Source organism: Callorhinus ursinus, unplaced genomic scaffold (genome assembly GCF_003265705.2).
Source record: "Callorhinus ursinus isolate GAN/ISIS: 27379988/994484 unplaced genomic scaffold, GSC_fseal_2.0 scaffold32, whole genome shotgun sequence".
NCBI classification, from domain to species: Eukaryota; Metazoa; Chordata; class Mammalia; order Carnivora; family Otariidae; genus Callorhinus; species Callorhinus ursinus.
The window spans coordinates 18,041,885-18,060,633 of NW_027397094.1; the positions used below are offsets into that span (position 1 = coordinate 18,041,885).

An 18,749-nucleotide genomic window follows, 5' to 3' on the forward strand; every position below is an offset into this window, starting at 1 on the left:
GCTCCCTGCTGAGCCGGGAGCCTGATGTGGGACTCGATCCCAGGACTCCGGGATCATGACCTGAGCCGAAGGCAGTTGCTTAACCAACTGAGCCACCCAGGCACCCGGTATGAAAAGTTTTTAAATGATGGCTTAATTTATTTTATGTCTGAGGACCTTTTACTGATGTATGCTACTTATTTGTTGACTGGTGGGAGCAAGGTGGAGGAATGATGCCACCAAAGAGAAAATGTTTTTCTGAGCTTCTCAGTGCTTTAACAAACTTATTCTGAACTTGGTAGCCACAAGAGGCTTCCAGTTAGTCTAGGAAAAACATGATGTAACATACCCTCTCCACTTAATGGATAACAATGTGCTATTAAAAATAGTGATCATGAAAGACATCTAGCAAGCATGTTTTATGTATACTGTGAAGGCAAATGAGTTGCATACAAAGGTTTATTGATGTTATAAAGAAATTAGACTTGGCCTATTCATTGGGTTTTATTGCATACAAAATCACCAGAGAACATAGTGGCTTGTTTAATACAGCTCATGATTCTGCCATCTGGCTATTTGGGGTTGGGCTCAGGTGGCCATTTTATGGTTCCCATTTGGATTCACTGTCCATGATCAGCTGCCAGCCATCCCGGCTAGACTTGCTCACATTTTGGGGGCTCTCGTCATTTCTTTGCTCATGTGCCCTCTCATCATCTAGCAGGTTTACATATCTCAGAGTTCCAGGAGTGGCAAGAGAGTAAGCCTCAGTGTACAAGTGCTTTTCATATCTCTGCTTGGGTCATATTTGCCAATATCCCATTGGCCATAGCAAGTCACAGGGGCGAGCCCTCCCTCCCCCTCCATGGGAGGGTGCTGCTAGGGAGTGTGCATATGGAAGGGGAATGATACTCAGTTTGCCACACTTGCTGACCCGATACTTCTGGTTTTAAAGCCAATTCAGTCATTTGTTTGTCCTAGACATTTATTCTGCATATCCTGTACCTTCCTTAAAAGGTATAGTAAATTCACATTTGAATGAACACTAAGGAAAATTGAGATCTAGCCTTTGCTCTGCCCCAAGTAGTTGTGTGAGACTTTGGACAGATTGCTTAACATTCCTGGAATTTTGTTTCTTCCTTTGTGAAGTGTTGAGTGGGGTGTCCGTTGGACTGTCTGAAGGATCATTAGTTTATCTGGCAGATCTTTGTTTTAAAGTTATATTCAGAGTTTACTACCTCCATATCGCCCAGTTCTCAGCTTGTGATCCCATAGTCTCACTCATACTGGTTTTTGATGCATAGGAGCTCACTCCCACAGAAGGGATAGCAAGTAAAGTTTTACAATTCTGTGCCATCAGGGCACCTGAATGGCTCTGTCGGTTAAGTGTCTGCCTTTGGCTCAGGGCATGATCCCAGGGTCCTGCAAATGAGCCCCACATCAGACTCCCTGCTCACCGGGGAGTCTGCTTCTCCCTCTCCCTCTACTCCTCCCCCTGCTTGTGCACTCTCTCTCTCTTTCAAATAAATAAATTCTTAAAAAACACACACACAGTTCTGTGCCATCATAATGATCTACTGAGCTTAGTTTCTCATCCAGAAGAGGGCACCATTAGACAATTTTTTTGATTCTGTTTTTAAAATATATTCTTTTAGGGGCGCATGGGTGGTTCAGTCGTTAAGCGACTGCCTTCGGCTCAGGTCATGATCCCAGGGTCCTGGGATTGAGCCCCACATCAGGCTCCCTGCTCCGCGGGAGACCTGCTTCTCCCTCTCCCACCCCCCCTGCTTGTGTTCCCTCTTCGCCATATCTCTCTCTGTCAAATAAATAAAATCTTTAAAAAATATATATATATATATGCTTTTAATTTTGCTCTATTGCATGGTGTTCAGTCTTACTGCCAAGATTTGGATTAAAATACTATGATCCTGTCTTGCGCAAGTTGGTCCCTTAACAATTTTGACAGACCTGTGGCATCTCAAAATTTAAATGATAATGGAGCAAGTTACTGTAGTCCTTATATTAGTTTCCTGTGGCTGCTGTAACAAATCACTACAAACAGGGTGACCTCATAGAACTTTATTCTGTCACAGTTCTGGAGTCCTGAAATCCAAAATCAAGGTATCAGCAGGGCCATGCTTCCTCTGAAGGCTCTAGGGAAGAATCTTTGCTTGCTTCTCTCCTAGCTTCTGGTGGTTGCTGGCAATCATCAGCATTCCTTAGCTTGCACTTGGATCACTCCAGTGGTCTCCCTTACCACATGGCCTTCTTCCCTGTGTGTCTGCCTTTACATGTCCTTCTAATAGTGACACCAGTCATTGGATTTAGAGCCCACCCTAATTCAGTATAACTTCATCATAACTTAACTGATTATATACTCAAAAACTTATTTCCAAATAAGGTCACATTCTGAGGTTCTGGGTGAATGCGATTTGGAGGGATGCTGTTCAACCCCATGTAGTCATTTCTAAATGTTCTATAGGGGAAGATTATTAAGCAGGAAGAGGAATCCCCTGACCTGAAGTCCTGAGAGTATAGTAACCTTAGGAATAGGGTCATGGATCTCTAGCACAGCTGTGCCTTCAACTTACCCTGTGAGGTTAACAAGTAACCATTTCTGGGGTGGTGTGAACCTATTAATAGTCTTAAAGAATTGGACTCTTAACAAGTGGAATCATACTTTCAAAGCAGGGTTTTGCTTCCTCATCACTGTTAACATTTGAAGCCATACAATTTTTTTATTGTGAGCTATCCTGTGAATCGTAGAATGTGTAGCAGCCATCGCTGGCCTCTTCCCACTTGGTACCAGTAGCATCCTCCCCCAACTTGTGACAACCAAAATTATTTTCAGACATTGCCAAATGCTCCCTGGGGGTTGAAATGAGTAGATTGCATTCAAAAATGTTCTGTGTTTAGTTTTTTGCTAAGGTTAATATTGCTATTTCTATGGCATGGTTTCTTTGAAATTAATTTTTATATTATTTTGATTTTCACTTGACTCAATATAAATATAAGCTCTTTTGCTCATGAGAGCTTTAAGAAACTTATTCTGTTAATTGAAATAGTTAATTATTGATTATCGTGCCATAGTCAACTTTGTATTCCCATAACCTGTAGCATAACCAGGCTTCTAGCTTCAGCTTGGCCTAACACTTTTAGTCAGTTTTTCTGTGTTTCTCTATTCAGTTCCTTCTCTTGTTCTACCAAGAGTCCATTTCAGTGCTTTCCTAACTCTCCTCCACCTTTTACATTTCTCTGCCTCTTCTCCCATACCTAGCAAGAGGACTCAGCCTCCTACTTCACAGAGATAATAGAAGCCATCAGATAGCAACTCCCTGGACTTAATACCTACAAACTTACCTGAGCCTCAGCTATTTTTCCTCTTTTGCTCCCTATAAAGTAGGAAGGGGTGTTCTTTCTAAGAAGAATCCCTGTCTTTTTTGGTTGTTTTAAAGATTTTATTTATATATTTAGAGAACGTGTGCGTGAGCGAGCAGAAGGGAGGGGGAGAGGGAGAGAGAAAATCTCAAGCAGATTCCCTGCTGAGCACAGAGCCTGACATGGGGCTCGATCCCACAATCCTGAGATCACGACCTGAGCTGAAATCAAGAGTTGGATGCTTAACCAACTGAGCCATCCAGGCACCCCTCTTTGTCCTTGTTTTGAATGCCACAGTCTCCTGCTTCTCTTGAGAGAAGTGTTTTGTTCTTCCTCTTCTGTATCTTTGACCTCTCTTGTGCTGGGTTCTTCTCACCAGCCATGAATCATATTTACTATGTCATTTAAAAAAAAAAACCAGGGGCAGGGCGCCTGGGTGGCACAGTCAGTTAGTGTCTGACTCTGAGTTTTGGCTCAGGCTGTGACCTCAGGGTTGTGAACTGGAGCCCCCTGTTGAGCTCCATGCTCTGTGCTGAGTCTGCTTGTGTTTCTCCCTCTCCCTCGGACCCTCCCCCCACTGTGATCTCTCTTTCTCTCTCAAATAAATAAATCTTAAAAAAAAAAAAAAACAGTCTTTGACTTTGTGTCTCCCTTTGATCTCCCACCCCTTTTGTTTGTTCCTGTTTATAACGAAACTGCCTGAAAAGTTGTCTACCTTTGCCATTGTCTATCATAATTTCTTTCTCTACTCCCTGATTTTTCTTCTCTTTCCTTGACCTCATTTGCCAAAGAAACACCAATCTACCATGCTCTAGGTCATTATATACAAATGAAGACTGTTCCAAAGCAGTTGTATATTCTACAGGCATCTCAGTTTCGACATACCCACAGCCCTGCTTGTCTTCTCCAAAGCTTATTCTTTCTTTTTTACCCGCTGTTTCTGCCACTGGCAAAAATGTCCTACCATAATCCATTCAGTTTCAGAGCAAAAATATATCAGATCCAAGGAGTTGCCAGTATTTACCTTATATCTCTTTTTTTTCCCCCAAACCTGTCTACTTGTCTCCATTCTCCTCTGCAGCTACTGCTAGTGGAGACTCCCTTCTTCTCTTGTCTGAATTTCTGCAATAACTTCTTAACTGGGTTTTTCTTGCTCCTGTCCAATCCCCTATTTCCTTATCATAAAATGATTTTTTGAGAAAATAGAACAGATCGTGACACTTTCTTCTTAGTGCCTAAGAAGTGCCTTCTTAGGCCTTCTAGTGCCTAGAACTCCATAACATGGTGTATGACGTTTTATGTACTCTGTCTTTTAATTGGTGGTGTTTCTGAGAGTCTGCCCTGGAAGCCTACTTCCCCCTTTCTTCCCTGGGCGATCTCATCCTCCCCATGGCTTCAGTTCTTTGCTAAGATACGGACATACTTACACATGTGACGTGTGCTCTTTGCCACCGTGTGCCCCTCCCCACAGTCCCCTCAGCCTCGCTGCTCCTCTTCCTCAGCTGTAGGCCTCTGCTTATGCACCTCTTCTTCCAGGAAGTTTTCCCTGCCCCTCAGACAGTCTTGGTTTCCCTTCTGTGTGCTCTGTAGCAAGTGCTCTGTTCTTTTTCTGTCACAGTGTACATGTAACTACTTGTTTAACTCTCTGCTTCTTGTGACACTGTGTCCTTTGTGAAGTCTTAGAGTGTTTTTTAATGTCTTGTCATTCTGCCTCCAGTGCCTAGCATATTGTAAGTACTCAACATGTATTTGTTGAATTAATAAATGCGTAATAGTTGTATCCCTTTTAAATAAATGTTATTAAGAGTAGTTAACTTTGGGGCACCTGGGTGGCTCAGTTGGTTGAGCGTCTGACTCTTGGTTTCCGCTCAGGTCATGATCTTGCTGGTGGTGAGATTGAGCCCCATGTGGGATTCTCTCCCTCTCCCCTTCCTGCATGCTCGTTCTCTTTCTCTCTCTCAAATAAATAGATCAGTCTTTTTTTAAAAAGATAACTTTGAACTAAAATAGGGGACTGTTCCAGTTAACTTTTTCTTTTTAAAAAGATTTTATTTATTTATTTGAGAGAGGGGGAGAGTGAGCACAAGAGAGAGCATGAGCGAACACCAGCGGGAGGAGAGGCAGAGGGAGAGAGAAGCAGACTCCCTGCTGAGTAGAGAGCTGGATGCGGGGCTCGATCTCAGGACCCCAAGATCATGACCTGAGCTGAAGGCAGATGCTTGACTGACTGAGCCACTCAGGCACCCCTGTAGTTAACTTTTTCATGGTGAATCTTGAAAATGGTTTGCCTCCTTTAATATTTTTATTTTCCAATTTTATTTCAGAAAAGATCTAGGTCATGCTCAAATGATGGTTGATGAGCTCTTTTCCTCCCACTCTGATTTGGATTCTGATTGTGAACTAGACAGAGCTGTTACCCAAATCAGTGTAGATCTGGTGGATGACTACCCAGCCTCCGACCCACGATGGGCTGAGTCTGTCCCTGAGGGTAAGAACTTTTACTTTTCATATTATGGAGTGATCTGTTTTGAGAATATTCTGGTTCTTTTATTAAAGCATCTCTCAAAGCATGTTTTTTTAGTTTTTGAATTTATTATTTTTTAAAAGGTTATAACTTACCTTACAGTAGATTTTGAAAGGGGCTCAGAACAGATCTGCAGGATAAAAACTGAAGGAGTATTGGAGCAAATCCTGCTTGTTCTATGTGAAGCAGACTAACTAGCCCTACTTAGCTTTCTCACCATTTTATTTCTCAAAGGAAATTGGTGGCATAGGTAAGCATTTGGCACCTATTAGCTCCCAAATTAAATGACAATTTTGGTATAATCACTGTATTTGCCTAATAGAAATTATACATTTCCCTGAGAGTGGCAATGAGTAAATCTCAACATATAGAAATGGACATATCATGTTTCTGCCCTGGGTGACTGTCCTTCTTACACTTCCACCACAGCATCACAGGCACTCGGTATTCCCAGGTACCAGCAAACTGTCTCAAATGTCCATTTCTCTCTCTAAATTCCTACTTAGCAAGTTTGCTAAACCTCATTAGAGGGTTAGGAAGGAAACATCAGTGCTTACCTTTTTTCTTTGACTTCATTTTGAGCTGGCAAGCTTAGAATGATATAAATGATTAACAATAACAGGGTTTGTGTTTTGAATAAATATGGTATGGCTCCCAAAATTTTCCTCTAAATTTTTTAAACTCTTGGGTAATGTTACAAATAGTTGCATTAAAAGATTGGTAGTTTCCTTTGGTATATTTTTTAACTTTTTATTTTAATAGCAGTAATTATTGTAAAGCTAGTATGTTATGTGTTTAAATTTTGTTATTGTGTTTCAACAGAAGCACCTGGGTTTAGCAATACATCACTGATTATTCTTCATCAGCTAGAAGACAAGATGAAAGCCCATTCTTTCCTTATGGACTTTATTCACCAAGTAAGCATCCTAGTTGCTATGGACAGGGATGGCCAGGACACCAGGCTTTACTGTGTCTTTTGTCAGCTCTCTCCAGGATAATGGGAGATCCTTTCTTATTCTGAGGTGTTTTGTGAGGTCGGACATGACTAGTGTTTTCCATTTTCTTTGCTGACTTCAAAGTAGGAAAGTCCAGGGCTGGTGGGGGAGAGGGAGCTATTCAAGTATAAAAGCTGCACGGAAAACAGACTAAAAAGAAGAAAAACAGTGTATTTCCACAGAAATGTTTCATCTTTATTTTGACATTCTTTGATACCTATGTGCTTTTAAGTAAACTTGGGTTTTCATGAATTGCCTTTGTATTATTGAAAAGATAGTGAAGAATATTAAGGTGATGACAGATTTTGATATATGGGTTTATAGTTTTGAAGTGCCATTAGAATCGATTCCTTATTTAAAGTTTGTGGTTTTTTGTTTTGTTTTTAATGGAGTATCCTCATTTATATTGGGCCTAAAATTAGAATATGTTTTTACTGCTAGACAGAATTGTTACACAGTGTCACCCATCTCTGCCTTGTTGATCAGTAGTGGCTCCCAGGCATATTATATATCCAAATGAATGCATTTAATCCCACTTTCGCTTACTTTTTCCAAAATCAATAATGCCTTCATGTTAAAGAGATTCTGATGCTGTCTAATAGAACTTTCTGTGGTGATGGGAATGTTCTATATCTGTGTTACTCAGTAGCCAGTAGTCACAGGTGGCTGCTGAGCACCTTTGGTGGATAGTGGCTACCTTATTGGACAGTGCAATTCTAGATGATTCCAGAAACACCTTGATTGTTCTTAATTCCACATTCTGCTTCAGTTGTAATGTATGGTTTGGCTCCTGTCTACTTTTATTGTCTTGGCAAGGGCACTCCAATCATTCAGGTCTCTCTCCTTTTTTTTTAAGTGGTTTAGATAGACTACAAATTAATGAGGGGAAAAACACAACATTTTCTTATGTAATTGTTTATTTAGTCAAGTGTATCAGTTAACTATTAATACCTAACCACCCCAAAATGTGGTGGATTAAAACATTTCTTTCGGGTACCTGGGCGGTTTTTCTGTGAATTTTAGCTGGGGCCACTCCTTGAACTGCATTTAGGGTAGGCTGAGCTGGAAGGTCCCCAAGCTTCTCTTGCCTGACATTTGATGTCAGTTTGTCAGCTGGGCCACATGGTTCTTCTCCTCCACTTAGTCTCTAATCCTCCTTTAGGCTGCACTGGCTTCCTGTGGTCTCAGGGCAGCCCTCACGGGGATGAACGTAGAAGCTGTAGTCTTCCTCAGGTCTTACGTTAGATGTCACAAAATGTTGCTTCCACCAAAGTGACATTGGTCAAAGCAAGTCACCAGGCCAGCCCAGATGAAAAGGATTGAGAGATGGATTCTACCTCTTGATGGGAGGAGTGCCAAAGTCATGTTGCAGGAGGATGTGCATACTGGGATGGAAGGAGTTCATGCCTTAATATGCCACACCAAGGACACACTAATTTATCAGAGGGTTGAGAGAGCCATGGACCAGGAGTGGTTGCCGTATCTCTTGGCACAGCCTCCCCAGGCTTCAGAAACCCTGCTGGAGTCATTCAACTCTTGGAGGCAGTGTCCATTGCAAGGTAATATCTAGCTGGATCTAAAAATCCCATTCTGGCTGTGCCTTTATGTTTGAATTTTAGAGCATATTATTAGTTGTTAATTATTATTAATGTAAATAATTGTGTAACCAGACATTTGTATCTAAAGAAATACTTTTTTTTTTTAAGATTTTATTTAGTTATTTGTCAGAGAGAGAGAGAGAGAGAGAGAGAGAGTACAAGCAGGGGGAGGGGCAGAAGGAGAGGCAGGCTCCCCACGGAGCAAGGAGCCCGACGCTGGGACTCCATCCCAGGACCCCGGGATCATGACCTGAGCCGAAGGCAGATGCTTAACAACTGAGCCACCCGGGCGCCCCTAAGGAAATACTTCTGAATATGAGGCTCTCCTCCTCAAGCCAGACTCTGTGCCAACAAGGCCATATCTCATGCTAAAGGGGATGAGAATTAATATCCAGGCCTCAGGACAGTGCCTTTGCCTGCAGTTTTCTGGCACTGAGGGAAGCATATGTCCTCACACGTAGTGCAGAGAGGCTTAGAGGCAGGGTGTTACTGCGCTTCTCTTTGTCTTGGGGCCCAAGTGAGTTCATGTGTAGACATCACTTCACTGGCAGTGCTGCCGCGCTGAGGCAAGCAGAATTCCCTCATGTAAAAACTACATTTTCAATATTTATGAGGGAACCAGGAAGAGAATTCAAATCAGAAAAGACAATGCAACTCTTATTTTAAAATAACCAGGTGAACGGGGTGAATAAACTAAGCCAGATTGATTCAGCAACCTATTCCATGGTCTTTAAAAATAATGAGGAAAAAAAAAGTGTATCTAAATGTGTTGTGAAAAAATAAGATGCTATCAAAACAAGGTACAGAACAATATATATAGTGTGACCCCTTTGTGTTTAAAAAAAAAAAAATGTCTCCTAGCATATGAATGCCACAAAAGCTTATAAAGATAGCAGGGAAATTTAACTGCAGCTCCAGTAGGAAATGGGCTGGGGACTTTTACCTCTCCATACTATTAAGTTTTCTAACCAGTGTGCAAGCCAGGCTCTCCGCTTTCGCCATGGACAATGTGGTGGAGAGATTTCCAGAATGGTGACCTACCACAATCTTGGTCAGTTCTCCCTTTATCTTGTGTTCTGTGAAGGAAAAGCAGGAGGAGGGTTCCAGTTCTCTTTGCAACATGGGGAATCAAAGGTGGCAGACCAAGTTCAACTGAGGGTTCTGGTGTCCACATTATGCCAGGCAAGCCCTGCACTGTTGGTTGAGCCTCAGGGGGGTAGCATGTTGGGAAGAGATGCCTTTGTTAAATGTTTTGTATTGTTCTCTTTCATGGGTCAGAGCTTCACACCCTCTTTCCCGGCTTTGGTATTCATTTGGGATGGTAGATGATGTTCCTGAGAGCCTTGAGGTCTGACCTACAGTATTATCCTTCATTCTGGCCCCAGTTTATCAGACCCACTCTCTTTTGGTTGTGTTCTCTGAAGGAAGGGTTCACGTGTGCTGTCCTCTTGGTCGATAGTCTTTATATATAATTGCTGTAGATTCTCAGAAGTCAGGGTGCAGCTTTTCTTTGAGCAGCTTCATGAGCGAATTCAGCAGCAAAGTGGCAAGAAATGGTTCTCCAGCCAAGGGAGGTCATGTTCATCCTCTTATTGTCCAGAGTCTCTGCTCACAATGGCAGTCAATGAGAGGTGCTGCTGGGCGTGGCACCCTGGGCACACAGCATTTTCATGTCAGGTCACAGTGTAGAAACCATCTTCTCGGGCTCCTGGGTGGCTCATTCGGTTAAGCGTCTCTCTTAGTTCAGGTCAGGATCTCAGGGTCCTGGGATCGAGCCCCATATCAGGCTCTCTGCTCGGCGGAGAAGCCTGCTTCTCTCTCTTTCCCTCTGCTCTTCCCCCTGCTTGTGCTCTCTCTCTGTCTCTGTCAGATAAATAAATAAAATCTTCAAAAAAGAAACGGTCTTCTCTCATTTAGAAAAAAATGAAAGAGCATTTTTGCACAGAGAAAAAGGGAAAAGACCCATGAATGTCATCTTTTATCTTTTGTTTTCAGTTGGCTGATACTGCAGTTTTTGTTCTTGACACACATGTGTGAACCACACTTCCAAGACACAAGCTGTTTTGGCTTTTCACTGTAATTACCTCTTGTTCCTCCATGATTCTGATGTTTGTTGTATGGGAAGCAGCCTTCTCCTGGGGCTTCCCATTTACACACTGTAGGGCTATCTTTATGCTTTTAAAAAAAAGAGTAAAGAAGACTGTCACCTAACCTCATGGGGGATTTGTATAAAACCATTTTAGCCCATTTAGCAAAAGGTAGATTCCTTATTATTTCCTTAAGCTCATTGTAATAAAAGAAACCTAATTCAGAAAAAAAAAAAAAGTTTTCTAACCATGTGTGTTTTTCACCCATGTCGTAGGACTTCTCTGGGGATTTGGGGCATTGTTTATTTTGTTTACTGTGTACTTTATTTAAAATAAACCTCAACATATAAAAATCAAGTCACTCAGCAATAAAGTGTAGAAGAGTGTTCCGTATTTAGACGTGTCCGTTGATGCTTTCTCAGATGAGAAAGCTAAGAGGGACCCCCAGAGTGACGTCAGAGATGGGGACCAGCACAGGTGGGAGTGCAAGGGAGCATGGACTCTCGCCCCCTGCCTGTGACTTTAAGGTTGTGGAGAGTAATCGCTGAAGATGGAGACTGCGGAGTGTCTAGTTCACAAAGATCTAGAATCTTGGGGAGTTAGGTAGAAAAGAGCAATTTTACGCTTTTGATAACCATAAGTAATGAGAAATAAGAGTAGTGGAATGACCCTAATCTCAGAAGAGGAACATTGGTACTTACAAAGGGGCTAGTGGCTCTGGCTGAAGTTGTGTGTGTGCGGGTGTAAAACGGTGGAAAGGAGAAGGTAGCTGAGGTGCTCTCTGGGGGACACCTAAGGCCAACGGCTCTGTACCCATTGTGCTTCTGGTGGAGATGAGCCTGCATTATTTCGTGTGTTACTGTGAATGTTTCCTAAGAACACGTGTTTGTATTTTCCCCAGGTTGGCTTATTTGGACGTCTTGGCACTTTTGCAGTAAGAGGGATGCCCATGGCAACTCGACTGTTGCTCTGCGAGCATGCGGAAAAGTTATCAGCCGCCATTGTTCTCAAGAACTACCACTCCAGGCTCTCGGACCTGCTGAACACAGCAATCATGATTGCTTTAAACAAGAGGGATTGTGAAATCCCATCCAACCTGACTCCCGCAGATGTCTTTTTTAGAGAAGTAAGAGGAGTTCTTTTGCCTTTAACGTGGCTTTTTAGAGCTATGCCATTTGCTGATCATGCCTCGAACAGGGAAAAGATGGAGCACAAAAAAATCTCATTGAAATTTTAAATAGGACTCCATGTTTATTTAGCACATTCCCTGTAAGTTAGAGCTTGCAAAATTGACTAAGTCTTCTCTACTGTCTGCTGGATGTTTTCCTTTTGCCTCTCCAAATCCACTCTTGACGCTGCCCCCTCTAGAGGGCATCTCGTCAGTGGGTTCCTTTGCCCTCCTGTTGTCTTTGATAACGGTGAGGCACTATCAGGCCGGGAGTGGTTATCTATTATAATTTGTTCTATCTGTTATTCCCCCAGCCTCGTTCCTTCCCTGCTTCCACTGCAGTTTGCTGTGCCTTCTGTCAGAGACTGCAGCTTCTCGCTGGCTGCTCTCCACGTTTCCAGTAACTGCTTCCACCCAGTGCGCCTTCACGCCTGGCCTTCGTAGTGGCTCCCCTGTTGCTAGCCCTGGATGCTGCATCTTCCTATGTAGATCCCCTGGCCCCTGCCAGCACCACCACAAACGGGCCCTTCACTAAACTCTGCTCACTACCTGCTAGGATCCTACTATCTACCTTGTTTTTAAAATCATTTATTTTCTAAGGAAAAGAAAAACCCGCTATAAACATCAGAGGAAGAAAAGATTTAAGATGCTGGCCAACTAGTGGCAGCTGACTATTGTGATAATAGCATATAGCTCTTGTTCTTGTGCAACTTCTTACAACTTCATGCAGGGGCAGGGAGACTTTACTCCCTCCCTGTAATTGTTTTTTACATTTGGGGAACTTTTAACTCTATTTGCTCAGTTTCATTTTTATTTCCTTCCTACCACAGTCTAGCTATAATCTAGCATCTAACAGGCTATGCCAAGAAGTCCTTTTCTCTTCTTAATACAGTTGACCCTTGAACAACATGCCAGTCCCCTTGCACAGTGGAAAATCTGTGTATAACTTCTGACTCTCCAAAAATATAATTACTGGGTGCCTGGGTGGCTCAGTTATTAAGCGTCAGCCTTTGGCTCAGGTCATGATCCCAGGGTCCTGGGATCGAGCCCTGCATCGGGCTCCCCGCTCTGTAGGAAGCCTGCTTCTCCCTCTCCTACTCCCCCTGCTTATGTTCCCTCTCTCACTATCTCTCTCTGTCAAATAAATAAATAAAATCTTTAAAAAAAAAAAAAAAACTACTAATAGTTTACTGTTGATCGGAAGCCTTACCAATAGTTGAATTAATACACAGTTTGTATGTTACATACAGTATTACATACTGTATTCTTAAAGGAAATGTTAAAATTTACATAAGGAAGAATAAATTCACAATACTGTACTGTATCAAAAAAAATATGTGCATCAGTGGGCCCATGAAGTTTAAACCTGTGTTGTTTAAGGGTCAGCTATGTTTCATGTACTATAACCTAAAAATAATTTAAGACACTGAACTATGTTCAGGTTTTCTGTTGATTCCAGAAATGTATTTAGTTCTAGAATGCCTTGTTCTTATATATTTGGGTTAGTTTTTTGTCTAAGGATGTAAGGCAAAGCACTTTTTTGTTTTATTTTGTTGTTGTTGTTGTTTTTTAAATCTAGGAAATATCCCCAAAATCTGAATGAAAGAAAGAAAAACAGTTTCCTCAAATTCCATCATCTAACCAATCTGAAGGGAAATCTGTGCAAAGCCCTCACTCCCCCACCTCCAGCCAAGCTTACAGACAAAACTCACAGGTGTCTGCACTTGGCCCTAACTCTTTGTTGTGTAAGAAGGGGAGGAGAGTGATGGTGTCAGAAATAGAAGTGGGCCAAGAAGGGCTACAGAGGAGAAGGTCACCTACATATTGGATAAGAGTACTATTTGGGAGGGAGAGGTTATCTGATGCCAGAGCTTGTCCGAAGAGGTGGGGGCTATCCCTAAAACCCTGCAGGAGAACTGTCCAAATTAACTGTTGGGAGTGTCAGGTGTTGGGGTCAGTCCAGGGAAAGGTGAAAAGGTCTTGGGATTCTGGAAAGATGGGAACATTGGAGAATGCATCCTTAAGGTCTAAGACAGTGATGTACATGGTGGGGGTGCAATGGTGGGGAGAGGGTGTATGGCTTGGGGACGATGGGGTGGATAGGGAAGACTGCTTCGTTGATAATTCCGAGATCCTGAGCGAGTCTATAAGAACCGTCTGGCTTTTTTTTTTTTTTTTTGGAAGTCTAGGGAATCCCTTCATATTTATTAATATACTCAACTTCCATTTATTTTAATTCAGTTCAGTTGCATTTGGATAATTTTTAGGCTTCAGTAGAATTAGGTGCTAATAAAAGACTCATGAAGGTTACTTGTGAAGTTCTGTTTTTTCCTTCAGCGTATTTGTTTATCTGTCTTGTCTATTAGAAGTATAAAGAACTTCAGTGAATAAGCTATATTTCCTATCTCATCCTTGAATCTGGACTCATGATTTCAAGTGAATTTGGAATTTATAAACTTTTAGAGTTAACTGATACCAGCAATTGTTTGGTATCTCTGGTCTTAAATTCTGGTCTGGCATATGCCTTTAAAATCTTATTCAGTCTATTTGAGTAACTGTTGAAACCAAATTTATGTTCACTTATTTTCTGCCCTGAAGATGCTAATTCCCTCATCTTTTGGGTTACCCTGCTTGTTCCTATTATTTTAACTAGATAACTCTAAGCTTCCTTAACTTTACCTGGCTATTATTAATCTTTAATCAGGAGAAAAAAATTAAAGTGAAATAAGTTGCATTTTATTTTCTCCCTTATCTCTGGGTTCCTATTTTAATGTCAGTCATTTTGCAATAATGGCTTATAATGGAGTTCACTTTCAGTAAACTCCTGACCACCTCTTTAGCTGCTAAAATGTCTCACACATTTTGTCACTGAGTCATTTCAGAGCTGTCTCCTTTTTGTTTCTAATATATGTTTTTTTTTTTCTATGTGAATACATCTCCAAAGTTATTGGGTTTCTGGAAACATAAATAAAGAACAGATGGCTGCTCACACCTTATGACAAATACGTTGGAGACAGAGGACTTTCCTCATGTCCCTTATGGTCAGCATGTTAGCTCTCATGTGGTGGACATCTGTGGCTATTTGAAATAGGCCTTGCTGCTGTTTTGGAGTCTCTCAGGTCTGGTCAGTCCTCTTGAATAGTAGCTTATTTTTAAGCAGTTGGGTTTCTCAGTTATTTATTAGTCTGGAGCTCAGATTCCTCTTCCATGCTCACGTGGTTGTTGGCAGCATTCATTTCCTTGCTGGCTTTTAGCCAGAGGTTGTTCTCAGCTCTTAGAAGCCATTTTCATGACACCCTCCCTCCACATGCAAAAGGAAAGGATTATACAGGGCATGTGCTTTAAAGTTGGGAATCCAGAGGGCCATCTTAGTGTCTACCACTAAAATAATAGGAGGCCATAAGGTACGTATTTCTTGTTTCTTTTTTCCGTCTTCATGTGTCTGGATTCTTTTCCTCCTTTAGTTTCATAAAAGAAAGATTCTTTATTCTAAGTTTAAATTCTTCCCGCAGGTCTTTCCCACCCCTCTTTCAATTCACTCTATTAGACCTGCTTGTGGTCCCACTCACACACTCTTGTATTTTCATTTTTCCCTGTTTATTTGCTCCTTCCTTTCAACTTGCATGTTGCCTAGTCCTCAGTTCTTCTCTGAAGTAAATCTGCCTTTTCTATAGCTCAGGTTTAAGTCCACTCTTTTTTTGCAAATGGGTAATCTTCCTGTCTCTGGCCCTCCCTACTCTCATCTACCCAGAACCGTATGGCTTTTTGACTAGAAGGCTTAGAGTACTGTAAGGAGAGTTAGTAGGTTTATTAGAGGAAAGGAATTTGGAAATGGGGGTTGTAAGCCTCTCAGGGCCTCAGGTTTGAGAGGTTATTGGGGTTTGAAGGGGAAAAGGTAGGATCCTTAAGGTGTATAGATTCCTTTCACAATCACACTGTTGTAACTTTTGTGTTCTTTTTTAGTTTTTGTTCATGCACACTTTTACATGGCAAAGCAAATTTTTAAAAAAGTTACTAACAAATTATTTGAAAGAATTGAGTAAGAGCCTGATTCCTTTTCCTGCATTTGGATCAAAGTGGAAAGCATACTGGTTAATTCAGTATACCTGCATTTTCCAGTTAACTGGGGGGAAAAAAAGGAAGGATCTGGAAATTATCAGTTGGATACATAATTCATGAGTAGTACCTTAGGAATATGATAGACAAAACCAAAAATGTGACTGGTTCTTCAAAAGAACGCTCCATATGGGAATGGTAATGTTTAAGACTATTTATATCACCATTTATCTTTTTTTTTTTTTGATTTATTTATTTATTTGACACACAGAGATAGCAAGAGAGAGAGAGAGGGATCTCCCCACAAGCAGGGGGAGCGGCAGGCAGAGGGAGAAGCAGGCTTCCTGCATGAGCAGGGAGTCCGATGTGGGGCTCGATCCCAGGACCCTGGGATCATGACCTGAGCTGAAGGCAGCGGTTTAACCAACTGAGCCACCCAGGCGCCCCTATATCACCATTTATCTTAATTCCTCATGACATTTGCTGGTATTAAGTTTCCTTTGGGGTGTAGTTTTGAATCTTAGGGTTCCATAGAGGTAACTGCTTAAGGGATAGACTGTTGGGTCAGCATATGAATAGTATTTGAAACCACTGAGTATGTAACTCTCGTGGTGAAGGTGTTTAGCAATTTATTTGCTTTTATATATATATATATATATTTTTTTTTTTTTAAGATTTTATCTATATGTCAGAGAGAGAGATCACAAGCAGGGGGAGCGGGAGAGGGAGAAGCAGGCTCCCCGCTGAGTAAGGAGCCCAATGCAGGACTTGATCCCAAGACCCTAGGATCATGACTTGAGCTAAAGGCAGATGCTTAACCGACGGAGCCACCCAGGCATCCCTGCTTTTATATTTTCTGCTTTTTTATATCATATATGCTATCTTACCATTTTCATTTTAACGATATTAAGAAATTCTTACATTTAATCTTGCAAATTAAATGAGCCAAAAGTCTCTTGCTGGGGCTATTAGGATGCCTTTGACTAACACCTGAAATAGGAAAGGAATAACAGGTTTAAAAGATGATTTTGGGGGCGCCTGGGTGGCTCAGTCATTAAGCGTCTGCCTTCGGCTCCCAGGGTCCTGGGATCAAGCCCCACATCGGGCTCCCTGCTCTGCGGGGAAGCCTGCTTCTCCCTCTCCCACTCCCCCTGCCTGTGTTCTTTCTCTCACTATGTCTCTTTCTGTCAAATAAATAAATAAAATCTTAAAAAAAAAGATTTTCTTTGGGCCATATTTTGCATATACATATGTCTTGTTCCCTCAACTAGCTTGTAAGCATAAGGACAGCAAACCTCCTTTCTGTTATTTCTTTGCATGCCCAATGCTATGCAGACTCTAAATGTATTAAGTAAATATCCACTTAATAAAGGGGGGAAAGTTTAACCGTGGGCTGAAACCAGAAACAGGTGTTTCAGTGCTTAAAGAGAATTTTTTGCTTCATTACCTTCATGTGTTAATAATGACAAAAAAAATTAGAAAAGAACAGAAGTTATATACATTTGACTCTTGAACAATACAGGGGGTTAAGGGTGCTGACCCCCCATGCAGTCAGAGTGTTTTAAAAAATCATAAGAGAAAATAAATTTACTGTACTGTATCAAAAAACATCCACGTGTAAGTGGACCCATGTGGTTCAAACCTGTTGCTCAAGGATTCCTTGAACAATATTTTCTCTTTCTACTTCCTTTTAAATTTATTTTCACCATCAGCTGTTTTATTCTGGCTAATGAGCTGAGGGTATTCCTTGATGAGAAAAGCCCCTTGAGTAGATTCTGGGCAGTTGTAATTATTACCATCAACATAATTTTTGTTGTAAGTATTGCCTTCTCTGTACTTCCCCAGGTGTCCCAGGTAGACACCGTCTGTGAGTGCTTACTAGAGCATGAGGAGCAGATCTTAAAGGATACATCATTGGAATCCGTTGAATGGGCTGAGGTGGTCATCAATGTGAACAGTATTCTCAAGGTACAAAATTACAGTGAAGATTTCGGCAAATCAAAGACCAGAGTATGGATAGAAGAGAGAGTGGTTTCCATATTCCTATTCTGTATCGCCAGTAATTTTTAAGTGTTTAGCATTTAATTCCAAAAATTTAGAAAAATGCCATTTTATTAATCAGGCAAACATTTTGAATGTTTGCCTTGGGCATTATTAAGTGTCTATGATCCTGAGTTCTGTTTGGTAAAATAAACCTTTTATTTGGAGAGGGATATATATATCATTACAAATGTATTAATGTTATACTAACTAAATCACTCAAAAGCTTACTGTTTATATTACTGATTAAAATGTTCCATTTAATCTTAGCTAATGGTCTTTATAGCAATTGTTTCCCTACTCTGGTTACTATAGTTTTCCAAAATTGAAATTAAATTTTAGTGCAGAAAGAACCAAAAAGTAATTTTGCAGACCTGTGCTGAGTATTTTTTAGTATTAATAGACTTTGGTGTTTCAAATTAGCTTTAAAAATACTGGGATTCATCGCTTTCTGCATATGCTATCACATTTTTTTTCTAGGACATGCTACAAGCTGCTAGTCATTATCGACAAAATAGAAACTCCTTATATAGAAGAGAAGAACCACAAGAACAAGAACCTGAATATGTTCCTTGGACAGGTGAGATTGCAAGCACTGAGCGCAAATATACTGATTTATTATTAGCAGTCATTCAAAATATATTCCTGATGACCCATTTTTGGAAGCTGTATTACTCCATTAGTGTAGGTTTATAAGTAAAATGAAAAATAAGTGCTATCTCCAGAATGAGCAATTCTTGTGAAAATTGCTTTATTCTCTTGAATAATTTATAGATCTCTCTATGATGTATTTCACTAGTACTTATTATGTGTCCACTAGATTTTATTTATTTGTTTTTTAAGTAATCGCTACCCCCAGTGAGGGGCTTGAACTTATGACCCCAGGATCAGGAGTCGCATGCTCTGTGACTGAGCCAGCTAGGCGCT

General features: G+C 41.1%; 1 protein-coding gene across 2 annotated transcripts in view; it reads left to right on the forward strand.

Moving 5' to 3' along the window:
- Positions 1–18,749, forward strand: part of NUP133 (nucleoporin 133) — a 59,930-nt gene that overhangs the window by 22,217 nt on the left and 18,964 nt on the right. For both annotated transcript variants that reach the window (XR_012374334.1, XM_025850785.2), the window contains exons 13-17: positions 5,679–5,842; positions 6,701–6,795; positions 11,460–11,684; positions 17,628–17,750; positions 18,303–18,402. Coding sequence is in view for 1 of the 2 variants with exons in the window: in XM_025850785.2 (XP_025706570.1) it covers positions 5,679–5,842; positions 6,701–6,795; positions 11,460–11,684; positions 17,628–17,750; positions 18,303–18,402 (707 nt within the window). In the remaining variant the exon portion in view is untranslated. The remainder of the gene's footprint in view (positions 1–5,678; positions 5,843–6,700; positions 6,796–11,459; positions 11,685–17,627; positions 17,751–18,302; positions 18,403–18,749) is intronic.